The sequence below is a fragment of the Phaseolus vulgaris genome, chromosome 10, assembly GCF_000499845.2.
Source record: "Phaseolus vulgaris cultivar G19833 chromosome 10, P. vulgaris v2.0, whole genome shotgun sequence".
NCBI lineage: Eukaryota > Viridiplantae > Streptophyta > Magnoliopsida > Fabales > Fabaceae > Phaseolus > Phaseolus vulgaris.
The window spans coordinates 42,228,249-42,245,841 of NC_023750.2; the positions used below are offsets into that span (position 1 = coordinate 42,228,249).

Sequence of the window (17,593 nt, forward strand, 5' to 3'; positions counted from 1 at the left end):
AAAGAAAAAGATGTTTCTAAAATAGTGGTTATGTAATTTAAGAAATCATTATGAAATATCTTTTCCGAACATATTTTTTTATTTTCGGATTGATAAATTCACAATTCATATATTTACTAAACTGATTATCTACAATGAAAATTTACCAAAATGAAAATCATATATTTTGTTGCTACTCATAGTTTACATGATTTTTGTGTATAAATTGTGGAAGAATCAAAGCTGTGGGTTCTGTAAAGTTTTTGGTGATATTGATGTATATGGACAAGACTCAGACAAAGTTGTCCTCGGGATAAGGTCTGAAGTCCCTTTGTTTGTAACTTATCAATACAAAACCAGAAAACAGGACACTTGACATGTCTCTTCATCCTATTATGTCTCACCCTCACAGCATTGTCCCCATCACCCAACCAATATATTTTGCTTTAGATGTTACAAAACTCAAGAGTTCAAGAAAAAGGTAAAAATAACATTGTCATAATCAACCAACCAAGGTGTTTGATTCTTTGTTGAACATTGGAAAAAAAATTATCACAATTCCCATTTCACCCTTCTGTAAGGCTTAAAAGTTAACTGATGTGGCTCTCATTGTCATGATTGCTAGTTCACATGACAATCTCAGACCAAGTTTGTTTATTTCTATGTGCATGCAAGTCCATGCACAAACAAACATTGGAACAAGAGAGAAAGAAACAACACATTCATTAGTTCTAACCAATTTACATTCACATAATCAAGATTTTTAATTTGCAGTTTTTGAATCATATAATATAATAGATGATAGATCAAAGAGAGAGATTTCAAGAGTGAAGATAGTAGACAGCACAGCAGCACTGATTCTATCAAGGTCATTGAGACACTAACAGGATTTCCTGAAAATTCTTCAAAAGCTTCTATATTTACCTATCCTACTTTCACTCTGCTATACAAATGCAATATTAGATCCATTGCACACAAAAAAAGGATTAAAAAAACAGACAAAATAGGTGTGGAACAAGCATACTTTGTATTTAACATAACAAGAACCCAATCTTTATGATCAATCAATTCAAATGTCATCTTCACATGAGGCCCTCCTAGCCTTGTCCCTATCACCCCAATAGGAAGGCCTGTACTTGTCAAGGGATAGCTTCCCACTGAAGGACTCTACAGACTCTTCTAACAGGGGACCACTATAATGGTGCTGCCTTTGTAATGGCTCTGACCACAATCTACCACTTCGGTTTCCTGCATCATAGCCTGGAGTTGAGATGTAATTTGTGTCCATCACCATGTCACCCTCTAGTATTCGGAGGACCTTCAATAAACAACCACAAGTATGAAAGTGGCACCAATGAGCATATTATTATATAACTAAAAAAATTGTAACTCGAAGGCTTGCCTAAGACTAGCCATTAAACCTGTTTTTTATTAGTAAATAGCAACAAATTATTAGATTTCACACAATACCAAAGTGACGAATGTATCAATCTTAGGAGAAGTGCATTGCATGCATGTGAGGAATTAACATACAAGCCTTCTGATATTTTGGAAAACATATTTCTAATCCTTTTGAACAGCAGCTAGCCGCTTCCTACAGAATTCTGTTTAACTTGATAAAGTTCTAAGAACTATATGTAAGTGTGAGTTCTTTGCATCAAGCAAAGTTTGGCAAAAAATAAAACGGCTCAAAACTTCCTTTACCTGTGACATGCGTGGTCTACATTGAGGATCTCGCTGTATGCATAATGAGGCAGCATGCAGCATGCAATAGACCTCATTTTCAGAATAGTGGTTATCAAGTCTTGGATCAATCAGTTCCTCAGTTGCATATTCTTCTAAGAGAGGTCGTGCCTGTTTAATATCCAAAAGTTTACAAACTTAGGCAAAGGCTAGCATAAACAACAAAAGAAGTTCAAACTTTTCTATTTGAGAATTGGAGTGTGATATTACTCATGAATGTTACTATTTACTCTCTTGAAATGGTGCCAACATCCAACAATCGAAAAGTTACTGAAGTTAGATATTCTCATACTCTAAACTTACCCACTCGGTAAGGCACTGCTGTCCCTTTGGCCTAGTGAGATCCACAGCTTTTCTCCCTGTAACAAGCTCAACTAATACCACCCCAAAGGAATAAACATCAGCTTTTTCAGTGATTTGACCACTTTGAGCATATTCAGGAGCCAAATACCTACACAGAAACGGCATGGTCAGTTGCAATCCCATACACATACAAATTTAATCATGAAACTAAGTCAAGATCAATACAAACACTTACCCAAATGTTCCAATCACTCTAGTTTCCACACCTGTGTCTCCATCAGGCTGCCACCTTGCCAGTCCAAAATCACCAACCTTTCATAACATAATTCAGCCCAATTAATACTCTTAGAAAATGAAGGATACATACATTTTATGCACCTCAACACACACTGATATGTAGGAAACTGAAATATTTTTTAAGCAGTTCACTATTATTTTAATGAACTGAAGGGAGAGAAAAAAAAACTGTAGAGAGATGACTATTCAATAATGAAGTACTGGTGTCTTTCAATATGTAAACTATGACACGGCATTGTACAGAGGAAGCAAACAGTACCATACCAGAGGTTCAAAATCGTGAGTTATGAGAATGTTGTTTGGCCTCATGTCACGGTGGATAATACAACCCACTCTGCATTCTTCATGTAGATATCGTAATCCACGGGCTGCTCCCACAGCAATTTTTTGCCGTGCTGACCACTCTAATGGATCCTTTTGTCGCCCTGAAATATTCTTAAGCATTACTAAATCAATTTATAATTAAGTCACCATGTTCATATCACTGAATGTAACATGAAAATATCATGATGGTAACATTCTACGCATAAATGTAGCCCTTTTAAAGACAAAAATATTATGATAGTTATGATAGTTGGCGTATCCATTTATAAACCAAAAATATGATTTTATATTAGTTAATACCATTTTAAAATTGTTTGACAGTTTATGGACAAAACTGCATGCAGAATGTTTTCTTGCCAAGTTCAAGCCAATTCAAAAAATATTTCTATCATGAGAAAATTTGGTATGGGAGCAAGAGAAATCACCATATAAATGCGAATCCAATGATCCATTGCATATGTACTCATAAACCAGTAGCCTTCTCTTATCCTCTATACAGAAGCCAATGAGCATAACAACATTCCGGTGTTGAGCACAGCTCAGGACTTCCACCTCTGAACAAAATTCAAGATCACCTTGAGAGCTAGCTAATTTATGTTGCTTCACAGCAATGACTTGTCCTTCAGGTAGAACCCCTCTGTGAACAGATCCAAACCCTCCTTCAGCCAGGAAGTTGGCCTGCGAAAAACCACCTGTAGCAAGTTCTAACTCAGCGTAGCTGAACCATCTTGGAGGTTTTCCAAAAACAGGTGCCTTGTGTTGACATATTGAACACAGTGGAGGGGGACCAGGTGGGGCATTTCCAGATAATGCTATTGCTTCTCTTAAATTTCCACTGAAATCCAAGTCATTCCTATAGCTTGAGATTTCAAATCCAGCTCCTCTATCAAGCCTAGAATACTTATCTAGGAAAGCTCTGGTTGTAGATGCTTGAGGCATACCATGAGATATCTCTGTTCTCTCTTCATTGCGTTGTGATGATTGTTGATGTAAAAGCAATTCTGTGATCCATGGTTGGTATCTCATGCTTGCTGAAGATGTGGACAGACTTTCACTTTCTGTGTCTGAATTAGTATCACCAAGCTCATGACTTTCCTGGATAGTTTCCTCTTTTTTGGACTCACCATTCATCTCTGAGATGAAGAATGGTGAAGTTCCCGGATCAGAGCTTGAAACCGATGAAGTACCAGCTTCAGTTGCAGTGAATGGTGTCCCTAGCTCGGGGCTGCTGGATGGAGTTACAGCTGGTCCTTTGATGGAATTTAAGGAATCAAGCTTTATTTTGCTTCGCTTTTCAGGCATGTCATCTTGCTCAGGAGGTGACGGACCTGCTTCTTCAACATCCTTCTTTTGAGGTCCAATCAAGTTCAACCGCAGTACTTTTGGTTGAGAACGCTTCATAACCACAATGTTACACTGTAGTTCTTCCATGCATCGCTTTTCTTCATGTTTGAGCTGTCTGCAAAGAAGGAAACACCACAAACCAACAACACAAACTCAATTACAATCATCAAATAAACAATAAACCATAAATGTATATATCATCAGGTTTAGTGGTAACAATAGCATGTTTCTCAACGAGGAAAAGATAAGAGAGAGTACTTGTCTAATACGACCCAATTGGCTTGTGCTTTCTTGGCTTCTGCTGCCACTGCTCCACAAGGTGATCCAGAAACAATTTTAATCCTGACATTGATCTGTAGGGAAAAGACTGGAATAAGAATATGACCTCAACATTCAATTTGCATGAACCTTGCATACACCAAGGCTACTACTGACCTTGTTTGGATCATAGACGTTATGGAGTTGAAGGATCATCTGGGAGCAAGAATCAGTGATATCACTTTTCTGCTCAGATATTGTTCCTGGAGGGTACTTCTTAATACCACTGGCACAGTCACCAGCAAATCTAGGAAAACCCCATAATCTTCTGCCTGCATATGAGTAGAACAACAGTCATTTATAACATAATAGCATGGTCAAGGTTCAAATTCCCACAAAAAAACACCAACATAGTTCAAGAATGCACTCATTATTTCCTGTCACACTGCCGTGACATAATTACAAAATGCAAAACCATATAAACCACTGACCATGTCACATACTCACATCTGAATCAATGGAATCAAATCCCCCTTTTTTCCAATTTGCCAGAAAAACAATATTCAGTGAGAAAAAGAAAAACAAAAGTAGATCAAATTCAGGCGAAAAAAGAATCACAATCACCTGAACCTTGTGAAGGCACAACCACTAGCAGTGTAATGCAATCCCCAGGTTGAACAACATGAGTCAGGGACCAAACAAGAGCAGTCTTTGGAATTTCTTTTGATGCCTTAACGGCAACAATGACCTTCTCAGCACCATCAGAACCTTTCTCTTGCTTCCCCCGCTTCTGTTGCTCTCGACTCATTAGCACCAACAATAATGCCTCAAGAACTTCCTTGCTCAAAAGATTCAACTCTCAACAACCATCCAAAGCATATGTGTTGGCAATTTCTATATAGGAGAAAGTGAAACACGAGAAGACGTTCAGTATCATATATATCAATCATTAGTCTGCCCCACCACAACTATTATAATTTATCTTATCACCAACAAGCTTGTACATTCCACCGGGCAATAAAAGAGACAAATTCTTATAACCAAATTCAAATCATTTGTATTTTTGTATCAGTATCACACACTAAAAAGTAAAAACCTCCCTCAACGTTCACAGAATCTTTTTTTTTTACAAGTACGTTCCCAAAGTAGTATAAAATCCGGAAAGAATCAGATACCCTTTTGTGGATCAGAAAGCAAGAAGCAAGAGGTTGATGATGCAGCAGCCTCCAGTTCAAAATGCAAAATGCACTTCAAGCTTTCTGAACTCCAACAAGATTCAAAGCAGTGAAAGGTAACACACTGCTTTGCTTGCTGCTTGATTACAGATTTGAAAGGAGGCCCTTCACTCCACTAGCTGTTGTGCTTTTTGTACCTTCAAATAACCTACCAAGTCAAAATAGTCGAAAAGAAGCTGCTTCAGAAAAGGTAAAGGGGTGTGTGATTTGGATCCAACTATTTGGCTCTACTATCGAAAACATTTAGAAGGAAGCCTCCACAAAAGATTCCTCTGCATAAATAGTATTGTCCTTCCTTCTTCAACAGAAAACAAAACAATCCAATCCAATCTTCCCTGAACCTTAGAGACACATAAAAATGACTGGAGATATAGGTCTTTCAGCTCTCTTCCTCCCTCAAAGTTCACCCTCAGTTTTCACCCTGCATAGTCCTAAGATTCAATGTACATCAGAAAATAATAATAATGCAGAGTTAGGTGAGTGAAGAAGAGGTGCAAATAAATAAATAAATAAATAACTACGTGTATGTACAAAAATATGATATGATTTACTAATAACTTGCAACTGCCATTTTGTTGGTTTAGAAGGTCAAAAGCATCATTGGAGACAAGAAAAAGGGAAAGCCGGAATAAGATCCAGTCCAAAACTTCATTTTCTTTAATACAATTATTTATATTATATCTGTCCATCAAACAATCCTTATGGACAAATGAACATCCAGCGAAAAAACAAGAAAAGGGAATATCACCCTTCTTTTGAAAAAAAAAACTATTTTTTTTGCTTACAATTATTGTCTTCAGATTCTATTGAAATTGATTTCCAGCGAAAACACTAGTCTGAACAACCATCTCCATTCAAAATTACTCTTCTCTATTGAAATATGAAAATGAGTCACTCACAGAGAAACACCAAAATGAATCAAAGTTGGAGGCTTTATCAACATATAAGCCAACCCACAGAGAGAAACCGGTGTTGGTTGAGACTTGAGAGGAAGAATGAGTAATTAGCAGCACAAAATGGCTTCTGGGTAAGAACAAAAAAAAGATATCAGCTTTGTTGGGAGTGACCAATGGAATTCTGAAAAAAAAAATAGGATATTAACATCATAAAGGTTATTTATTGTAATTGTTTTACTCACTGTAATACTTTTCTTTAAGTTTTTTTAACAGCTCCTGATTTGAAGTTTTAGTCTTTAAAAAAATGAAAAAAAAAATCATGTCATAGTAATTTTACTGTACCTCTAAATAAACAGTAGCATTTTTATCATAACAAATAATCATCAGAACTTAATTTCCATGACTAAAATTTATAATTATTGTTGCAAAATTTAAACTGAGAATAATTTACATTACACATGCACTCATCTTCACTGTTATAATCACACATTTTCATGCATAGAACTTTTTGTTAACCATTTTGGGAATTTGAAATGTAATGGTGTTCCTCTTTGGTTTGTTGTACACCTTACACCTGGCAACTCATCTTCTATCAGTTTTGATTTTTGCAGTAAAATCAGCTTCGATGGGTGGTCTGGTTTGGACATAAAAATGCCTCCTTTTTTGCTCTTAATTTCGGACATACCCTTCAGTTTTGTTGACAGCAGCATTGAGTGAATGTGAATGTGGGAAGTTCAATTTTAAATGTTGATTCATGCGCGGGATCTTATAGAAAACTGCATGAAAATCCATAAGGGGGTGCTCTGCTCTGAGTGCTGCAGCATTGATGTTTTCATGACTTATATGTCATTAATAAAGGGACAGTGTCGTGTTATGGTTGTGGTTATAATGACAAAATCACTGACTTTGGTCACTGACAAATGAAGCAATTTGTTACTTGGAGCAATGGGAAGATAGCATAGAGAAGAGTGTGTGGAGGGACCTACATGATCTCATCTAGTAGTAATAGCATTTGTTTTTTGTCATCCTAAATTTCAAATTAAAGGGTGCTTGTTTTGTTTTGGGTTGTGCTGATTCTAATGTGCTAAAGTTTGCCTCCTTCCTCCTAAAGTTGTGTGCCATTTCAGACCAAAACATTTTGGGAGGGAAACCTAGTTAACATCACTCAACTAAAATGGAGAATTATGTATGCATACTTTTTGAGGTTGTTATGGTCTCATCTCATCATCATTATCTAAACTCCAAAGTTGCTCCTTTACAAGATTTTGCTTCATGATTTTGCTTATGATTGGTTTAGTGTTTTAGCAGCTGCAAAGTTTGTAGAAACAGTGAATGAATGATGCAAGAGAAAAGAGAATTAGACAATGGAAAATGGGTAACAAAAGATTGTGCATTAATTGAGAAGGGTGTGGGAGCAGAAACAGAGGAGAGTGGCATGAAGGTAAATAGAAGAAAGTTGTTGTCTTTTTCTCTGACTGCATTGAATGTGTTTTGGATTTGGCCATAAATGGTGCAGCGGTTAAACTTTCAAAACGCACCGTCACGTCACCGTTACATTTCATGAATCAATTCTATTTAGGTCATGCTATCCACTCACATTCTTCATCAATTCTTATATTTTATAATTTATTTAAATATTAAGATATTATTAGGAATGAAATTAAATTATAAAATATATACATTTAAATGACAGAACACATTGTTTATTAAAATGATTTAAAAAATGCAAAAATATTTAGTTTAAATAAGTTAAAATATACTAGATATTTTTTTTATTAGCTAATGTTTTAAGTTTTAAGAGCTTTATAAGGTTTAGAATTTATAATTTAATAATATAACTTGGGAATTATTTTCTTGAAAATGAATTTTGTTTTGTTTGTGTGTTTGAAAACTTCCACACATGTATAAATTATATGGAATTTAGTTGATTAGATGTAAATAGTGACTAGATGAATGAAAATAACTAATATTTAAATACTTAAAAAAATTATAAAAAGGGACAAAATAAATTAAAAGCCAAAAAAATAGTGAATTTATTAATAGAAAAAAAAACAATAATAATAAAGGTGAAAATTTAGATTATGAAGTAGTATTTTTTTTAAGGTGGCTTAACCGTAATTTGTGTTGACTAATTGGTAATTTTGTAGGGTGCCGATAGTGACTCAACGACGTCGTTTTGTGTTTTTGATTTCGACACCACGTATTACGGATCGTGTCCCGTAGCTTTGGAACCTGCTAAACATTTTTTTATTAAGTTTTGATTAAAATAAAAAAATAATTAGGGTCTGCATTTTATATCATTGGAGCTTTAGAAATTTGAAGTTTGAATGGTGCATAATATAAGACAAAAATGGACTTGCAGATTCAACGGGCTTAAAATCATGCAAGAATCTGTTTATGTGTTATTCAAGATATTTATGCTATTTACAAAACCTTACCATTCTTACATTAATATAAATTAGCCATTTCACTACATTTAATACTAGTATTTTTCTTCATGATTTATTGTGAAAATTTTTATCAACTTAACTATTTTTTTTTAGTTGATATAACTTCTTTCCTTCATTTCTTATATTCGATTACTTTTTCTTCTACCTTCTTTCCTTCATTTCTTATATTCGATTACTTTTTCTTCTTCAACTTTTGTTTCTTATCGAGTTAAGTTTTCTTTTTTCTTGTTTATTTTTTATCAGGAGAACAACTCCAAAAGGTGCTTGGACGTTTAAATAAATATTCGATATTTAATGCATAAATGTTTATTAAGGATGTACATTTTTCTTATAAGGTGTGCTTATTTATATGTTTATAATGAATTATGTTATTGTTAAATCGAGACTAACTTACGGATCGTGATTAAAGATGTATTATCTAATTCTTTGTACAGCTTAATTTTTAATCATCTTCTGATTTTAGTGCATTTTGAATCTATCGGTTGATTAGTATCGAATATCGAGACTTATAAAACTTGTCCAGTTCCAATCATACAACTGGTATTTAACACATGATATTTTCATCATGATCCGTTATTATTTTTTTATTTTTATGGAAACCGTAAGGTAATTATTTGTATGGATCCGTACATATTAATTAATTATTTTTTAACAGAAAATAATGATTAATTATAAGTTCAGAAAATTGGGATTAATTTTACTAATTTCAAATATGTTCTATCCAAAAAAGATTGAGCTAAAAACTAACATTTAATCAACAAGAGGTAATCTTTAATCTAGATTACTCTCACTCTTTTAGGTGATTAATTGCATTCCACCCATACTTTTAATTTAATCACCTTTATAAAAACTGTTTTCTTCAATCTATCATTTTCGTGTGTTCTTAACGAAGTTTCATAAAAAGTTATATTTTTACATTTCATTAATAATTTATCTATTAATAGTTTACTTATAAATAAAATATTTAACAAAATTACTACTGTGAAACTTAATCTAATTAATGATTAGATTTGCATAATTTCACTCAAAGTTCTAATTCTGTGATTGATAATTAAAAGTGCTAAAAAATTAGTTAAACTTATTTGTTGTTTAGTGCAACATATAAGCACTCACAACTTATCTCAATTAGACAAATCAATGAATAATTGAAAAAAAAAAAACATGATTTGCTCTTGTTTTTGTCTTTTGCTTTTACTAGGAAACAGAAAACGATGTAATTGTATACTCTTTTTGGTTTATAATAGAAGCGGGTTCCAGACTCAATTGCACCATCATGATTCAAAAATTAAAATATAATAAGGTTAATTTATCTTACTCGAGCACCCCACTATACACTATACACTATACTATTAAAATAAAATAATGTTGCACACAACCCTAAAGTGATATTATATATAACATCTCTAGAATATTGCATCACACTCATCAATTTTTAAATAATGAAAGGTTAATTAAACAAACACACATTTAAAACAGACCAAAAACAAAGATTACTCAATTTCATAAATGTCATTTTATAAATTAAGTTAGTAAGTAAATGTGCTTCTCCTGCTCTTAATCTATATACTATTCACTTAAAAACAGTTGTCATTATTTGAAAATATTTTATTTTTTCTATATAATTATTCCAAATAAAAAAATAAATTCAATATTATGGTTGGAAATCTTCTATATAATTATCCAAAAAAGAATCACAGTATTATGGTTGTTGAAAATTATTTGTATATGTTCTAAGTGAACTTGAGCTCACTCCCGCTTGGTGGATGTATCTGCAAAGTGCTATGATGATAAAGTCATAGTTAATTTGATTAAGTTCTAATTTCATAAAAAACTTTGTGCTGGTTAATCAAATCATCTTATAGTGTTTATTATTGAACTTTATTAGACTTTTATTTTTTACACCTTACAATTACATAATGTATTTTTAATACTTTAAACTTATTCATTGAACCTTGATACAATGTTTAAATTATTTTATTATTTCTTTATCTTTTTCTGATTTACTGATATTTAATATGATATTTTCAGTCATGTATTTTCTTTAGTCAATACAAAAACCATATTTCAATTAGACAAAATTAAAATATAATATATAAGTTGATACAAATTTAATGTGATTTTGTAAAATTATTTTTATGAGATTGAATTAAATTTAAAGTTTATTTTTTTAAAAATATCAGAATTTATTAATATTTATCATAATGAAATTAATTTGAGTTATCGTATCACTTCCATCTATTTTCACACTCAATACATTTAAGGTTGATTTTGTAAAAGAAATAGTCTTTTTATTTACTTTTGAGTTTTTTAATCTATGTAAAAAAAATAAAATTGAGGACAACACATGTTATGGAACACAAATAATGATTTTTTCCCTTGTTTTTAGATAATTTTTTTTTACATTTTTTTGTGATCATGTAGTTTTTCCTGTTTTTTTTTATTTTTGTTTTCATATTTAATCTCTTGGATAATATTGATATTTGATTTAGTACTTATAATTAGGGACCACATAGAAAAATCATCATGAAAAAAATATCAGAGGGTCAGAGAAAAAAATCAGGATGTTTAAAGAAGCCAAATAAGAAACAAAAAAATGATAGATGAAAAAATTGGTAAAAAAAAATGTTGTTAGTAACTAGTTTGATAAGAATATAAAATAAAGACTGAATTTTTTTCTAGGAATAATAAAACTAAATTAAACCTTTGAGTAATTTGCATGCAGTGTGAACTAATTGATCCTTTTTATATATAGTGAAAAATAATCCACTTAAAAAAATAAAATATTTAGGATTTTTTTTAACCTACTTAAAGAAAAACCACTGCAAGAATTTGATTACACTGCATGTGGCCAACAAAAAAGTACAGGTGTGTTTGGAGGAAATTATAGAAAAATTATTTTGGGTTATGAGAGTGACTTATAACAATTTTATGAAAGCTGCTTCACTTAAATGTGCTAAAATATCCAATACACTCACTATCATAGAATGGTGGATTAGTAATCAAACTTCAAACCTTATTGTTATTGTTACATTGGAGTTCAAAACTCACCCCTACAAACAAATATTAACTACAAATTCATTATGTTTCAAAAATAATTATACCTATCTTATAAAACCATCAAGGTTTAGGATTTAGGGTTTAGGGTTATCAAATGATGTTGAAGATTCTACATCGATTAAATATTAAATATTAAGACATTTCATAATATATAAGTTTGTATAAACCTTACCTTATCAGTCGGTTTTATGAGGTTAGGTTATACTTAAAGTCTACTTCTTAATATGATATCAGAGTCATTTTGAGTCTATCTCAGTAATTATTGGTTGAACTTATTATGGTATCAGAGTCATTTCGAATTTATCTTAACAATTATTGAATGAGCTTATCAGGTCACTCGAGTTTCTTATCAAACCACCTATAATATAAAATCTCATATTGAAGGAGGATAAAATTAAAACATCAAAATGTGTATCTCACGATCAATAATGCAAGCCCTCATGGGTGGGCCAGTTATGCCACATGAAATTTCTCCCATGTAGGGTGGACATGTTACATCCCCATATGTTCCACCTTCTGTCTGTCAAATTATGAGACCAATGGGTCACTCCCTCAAACCCTTCCCCACCAAAGGACCTTTATTGTTACCTAAACTGCACATAACTACTTTCTTTGTGTCTCAATTCTGAATCTGCTTTTAAAAGAAATGTTTTATCACTATGATTTTCACACCAATCTTAGCCTTGTTTGGTTGATACAAATGCTATAGTTTTGTTAAAATTTTCCCTATTCTTCTCTTTTTTTGATGGATTTGATATTTTGGCCATCATTTCACTGTTATCTACTGATACTGTTGCAGACTCTGCTAGTGAGACAAATTCAGCTCCATCAGTAAAGGGACAAAAACATCAAATATGCAGAACCATGGCCATTGTCTCTTAACCAAATTATTGCTACTCTTAACCAAGAACAATGTCACCATGTTTTTGGTGTCATTTTTTTTTTTTACATTTGAGAGACACTCTTTTTCATAAAGCACTTAGTTTTCTGGTTCAACTTTTAACATTCTTCAGTATGATTCAGCAAAATTAAAGGAGCAAATATTTTCAAATTTGCAGACACTTTTGACTATTTGTCTGATAGGTATGCATAATTGTTTAGGCGAGTTAAGTCTTAAGAATTCATCAGAAACTGAAAAATTCCATGACTTAAAAATACTTACAGAGACTATTTACCTATGAAATTCTTGCATTAATAGCAAGATTTGAACATATGTACATCTTTTATATAGAATATACATCTAAATTTTACCAATTAGACCAATCTTAATTGATTTGATTGTGTTGCATTTTATTGGAAGCAAAAAAGCACAATGAAAATTTCAAGAAGTTAGTTTTTCATGTCTTTGGAAGGTTTGCTAAAGAAAAATCATTAAATTTTTGTTTGTGAAGCAAAAATTTGAATTGAATTTGTTGAGAATTTATGACTACCATTATGGTATTGGGACAATAGAAGTAAAAATGGTGTAATCTTTCAACTAAAAAAGTTAAAGTAGCTAAAAATAGTGTATACAATGTTTTAATATGCCAATTACACTGATGAGGAGAGATTCATTTTCCCTATATATCTCTTTGTATTTTTTTTAATTCCAATCCTACTATTTTAAATATATGTTAAAAAATTTTGTCCTTTTTCTTTTATGTATATACCATCTATAACACCTATTTTGTATTGTATAATCCAGAAGGTAATTCCAGATTCGAAAATATCTTTTGGACGGTACAATTTGAAATATACATTTTGAATTATACAATCTATAATACATATTATAATAAAGGATGTTATAGATTGTACAATCCAGAAGCTATTAATGAATCTAGAAATATCTTTTGGATTCTACAATCAGAAATACATTTTTCAAAGTTTAGGATATTTATGGATCTGGAAATACCTTTTGGATTGTAGAATCCAGAAAATGTAAATAGATAAAATAATATTTTTGAATTATATTAAGCATACAATAATTTTTTTATCTGACCTAAGACGGTATCCGGAGAAGCTGTAAAGGTGCAGAAAGAAACATCCTACCAATAAGAGTAGCATATCAATCCAACATTTCAGACCCAATAACAAAAATGGAACTTGCAAATAATTGGGTCCAACTTTAACTGTAATGGACTCTAAGAATGCATTTTCTAACACATGAATACTTGAAAATCACAATTTAGTGAGTTTCTCATTCTACTTGATGAAACTCTGATTTGATATTTAACCTGAAAATAATAATGTGATTTATTTTCGTACATCAATATAGTCTCACATTGTTCAGGAGTTTAAAAAAAACAATTTATATACTCATCATCTATTAATTCACTGAAACGACTTTTAAGGACAAAATGATATGAAATGTCAACTGAAGTGATAATCATTCCAAGACAATAAGATAGAAACAGTCATTGGTTGACATAGTTCCTCCTAATGTTAGGCAATTGTTTCCTGCACCATATCACTGCACCCGATTTCAGCGGAAAAGACGAAACTGTCCTTAAATTTTTTTTTCAAAATATGTGTTCTGGATTTTTTTTTCTGGAACGAAATTTTATTTTACGGATTTTTTTATCCGGAATGGGTTTTTCATTTTTGTTTCCAGATTTTCATTTCCGAAACACAATAATCTCTTTTCCAGATTTTTTTTCTGTAATGTATTATTTTCATTTCTGGATTTTTTTGTCCGAAATAGAATTTTAATTTTTGTTTCCGGATTTTTATTTCCAAAACTCAATAACCACTTCTAGATTTATTTTTCCAGAATACATTATTTTTAATTCTGGATTTTTATTTCCAGAATTAAGGGCATTTTTGGAAATTAGAAAAATATGTTGGGTGTAAGTTAAAAAGGATAGGGTGTAGGAAGCATTTGCCCTAATGTTAATACACCCTTTTGTGTTTTTTTGAAAATAGTTTTCACATCAGATTATTTTTATAGTTTAAAAAAAAAAAAAAAAAAACATCTAAAATAATAAACATTTTTTTCTGTTAAATTATAAAAAAACTCAAAAATTAAAAATGCTTGTGTTTATCTTTATGATCCAAGTTTTCTAACAAATTCACATCCAAAAATAAAAAAAAAGACACATAAACAAGTTTAATCATAAAAATATGTAAATATAAAATACTCTCTTTAATGAAAAGATGTCTCTCTGAAAATTTATCCCTTTTTTCAAAACATATATGTCCTTTTTCAAAAGTATCTAACCAACAAAGGATAAACGATGTTTAACCTAATATACATGAACAAATATATACATAGATATTTATTTCAGAAAGAATTTGTGTATATTGTTATAATAATAACATATTTTATTTTTAATATAAAGGAATAATTTTAATATAAAAATTTCAATTTCATTAATTTTGTTTGAATTTGAATAAAAGATGAGGTGAATTAAATATATGATTAGTCTTTAATCTTTAATGATTTTAAAGTATATTTATTAAAGAATGAAGTTAATATTAATATATCATTAATTTTGAAGAAATTTTGAAGAAATTATGAAAAATTATAAATTTATATTTTTTTATTATAAATTAAAAAATAATTACAAAGTATTAAATATGTATTTAATTATTTTAACTATTAATGAATTTAACAAGACTAACAAATTTTAAAAAATATATTAATTTTTTATTATATAAAAATAATTCTGAAAATTGAATCAATTATTTATCTTAATATATATAATATTAAAAATTAAATAGATATTCAATTATTTGAACTATTAATAAAATTAAAACAAATTTAGCATAATTAAAATAGTAATTAACATTTTTTCGATTAAATATATTCATTATTATTCTTATTATGCAAACTTCTGACATATTCTAATCATTGTTTCTACTCTATTAGCGTGAAAGGACCACCAACCAACTCATCATCATCTTCCTTTCATCCATTTATTTACTTATAATACTTAATTTAAAGAGACAGTTTTATAAATAATTAATCATTTATGTTCTGTCCAGAGAAATAAGTTAAATAAAAATTAAAAATTAGTAAAAATGGACAAGAAAACTGTTGAATTGAATTAGAACATCGTTAATTTTTCACTCATTTGTGTTTGTTTGCAGTGATAGACACAAAAGCTAAAGCAATTTTTATAATTTATATTAAAATACACCATTACTTTTAATTATTTCCAAATTATTTTACAAGCAATTGAAATTTAACTTAGTACCAAATTTTTTTTGTATATGAAACTAGTGCAGACATAGCTGAATGAGACAGTCACATTATTCAACTATTGTGTTCTTGGACATACTTTCACTCACAAGGGATTGATTGCATGATGATATTTTTTTTTAATTTTCCTTTTGGAATGTTGCTTAAATGGAATCTCTAAGAGAGTTTTTATCATTTAAAAATTTGCTTGGTTGAATATAAACAATCATGTGATGTGATGTAGGTATTTTAGGTGAAATGAATGGTGCATCAAAAGTTGTAATATATCTTTTTGATTTTTGTGTTGTAGTGCACTTTCATCACATACTTTTGTATAAACAAATGAAAGGATAAAACTTTTTAAATAATTGGTAGTTAAAATCTCTGTTGCTAATTAGATACCAATTTAAAAACTATTTAACAATAATAGAATCTAATTTAGAGACCAATTGTTTTTTAGTTTCTAAAATGGTCTCTATTTTAGTTTTTATTATAATTAATTATTTTGGTCTCTAAAAATTGGTTTCTATTTCATGATTTTACTGTAGTGTACCTATACAGAATCATCATCAACTCATTGAAAATGAACATCAACTCATTTATAATATTTTTTTCTTTTTATAAATCAAATGTTATTCTACTTTTGTAAAAAAAAACTATTTTATCATCTAAACCCAATTAAATAATTTAATAAATCGAATAAATAATTGTATTTTATTACTTTTAGTTTTAAAAGTATTCTACATGTTAGAGGAAGGAACATAATAGAGAATAGGTTATTGATAGTTCCCTCTCATGAATGAAATTTTGAGAAACCTTAAACCGTGTGTAACATATACTTTCTGATTGAGTTTGAATAGCTGATTGAGTTTGAATAGAGTATGTAAATTGAAAAATAATATAAAAAAAGTAAACACATATTTTTATTTTACCACTTGAGTTAGGTTGAGTCTCTTTAGACAACATGTTTAAGAGCTTTAACTAACCTAAACATTTGGTTACAACGATTTCACAAACTTTTTTTAGATATAATTGAGTTTTCACATTTCTCTAGGAATAATGAGTATTCTCACCTCTGCATGTGCAATGAATACATACTTTAGATACAACGAGTATTCAAATATTTCTAGTTGCACCAGTCTTAATCTATCTGAGGCTAATACCTCTCAAGATATGACAAAAATACTCATGTGAATCCTGTATTATGTACAAAAATGATTTTCTTTGAATTGTGGTTGTTATATCATCTTGTTCTTCAACTTCAAGCTCTTTATATAGTTTCAGAAAAAAAGCTTGTAAACTGAACTTAATCATTTTGACATTAGATGCTTAAAAAAAAAACTTTTACTATGAAAATTTCTTGCACACTTTGAATAGTTATATTTTGATGTTCGACTTTGAAAACTTTCTATACTTATATATATTCGAACATTAAAGTTGAAATCTATTGTACTCAAAGTTTGTACATATTTCATATTATAGCACATCTATTTTCCATTAGATGCTCCATAAGGAAACTTGTTTTGATATCTTCTGTGTGTTATAGTT

The 17,593-nt window shown here is 30.2% G+C and overlaps 1 protein-coding gene across 3 annotated transcripts; it reads right to left on the reverse strand.

Annotated features, from left to right (window-relative positions):
• Positions 1-798: 798 nt before the first annotated feature.
• LOC137819398 (inactive protein kinase SELMODRAFT_444075-like) lies at positions 799-6,574 on the reverse strand. Of its 3 annotated transcripts, none has more exons than XM_068623233.1 (11): positions 6,383-6,574; positions 5,424-5,914; positions 4,873-5,142; positions 4,426-4,580; positions 4,249-4,343; positions 3,072-4,105; positions 2,587-2,747; positions 2,261-2,337; positions 2,026-2,173; positions 1,684-1,833; positions 799-1,297 (listed from the first exon to the last, which is right to left on the reverse strand). In XM_068623233.1, the coding sequence occupies exons 3-11, from the start codon at positions 5,054-5,056 to the stop codon at positions 1,049-1,051; spliced, it is 2,253 nt and encodes a 750-aa protein (XP_068479334.1). In that variant the 5' UTR covers positions 5,057-5,142; positions 5,424-5,914; positions 6,383-6,574; the 3' UTR covers positions 799-1,048. The 3 variants fall into 3 exon arrangements, with proteins under 3 accessions (XP_068479334.1, XP_068479335.1, XP_068479336.1); XM_068623234.1 differs by having other exon boundaries at positions 6,269-6,574; XM_068623235.1 differs by lacking the exon at positions 6,383-6,574 and adding an exon at positions 6,035-6,108.
• Between the last annotated feature and the right edge of the window lie 11,019 nt (positions 6,575-17,593).

Coding starts and splice junctions, on each gene's coding strand:
- LOC137819398 (XM_068623233.1), bottom strand. CDS start 5,056: ATGAGTCGAGAGCAACAGAAGCGGGGGAAGCAAGAGAAAGGTTCTGAT. Junction 4,106..4,248: donor AATTGGGTCGTATTAGACAA/GTACTCTCTCTT, acceptor CCTTCTTTGCAG/ACAGCTCAAACATGAAGAAA. Junction 1,834..2,025: donor AGCAGTGCCTTACCGAGTGG/GTAAGTTTAGAG, acceptor GATATTAAACAG/GCACGACCTCTCTTAGAAGA.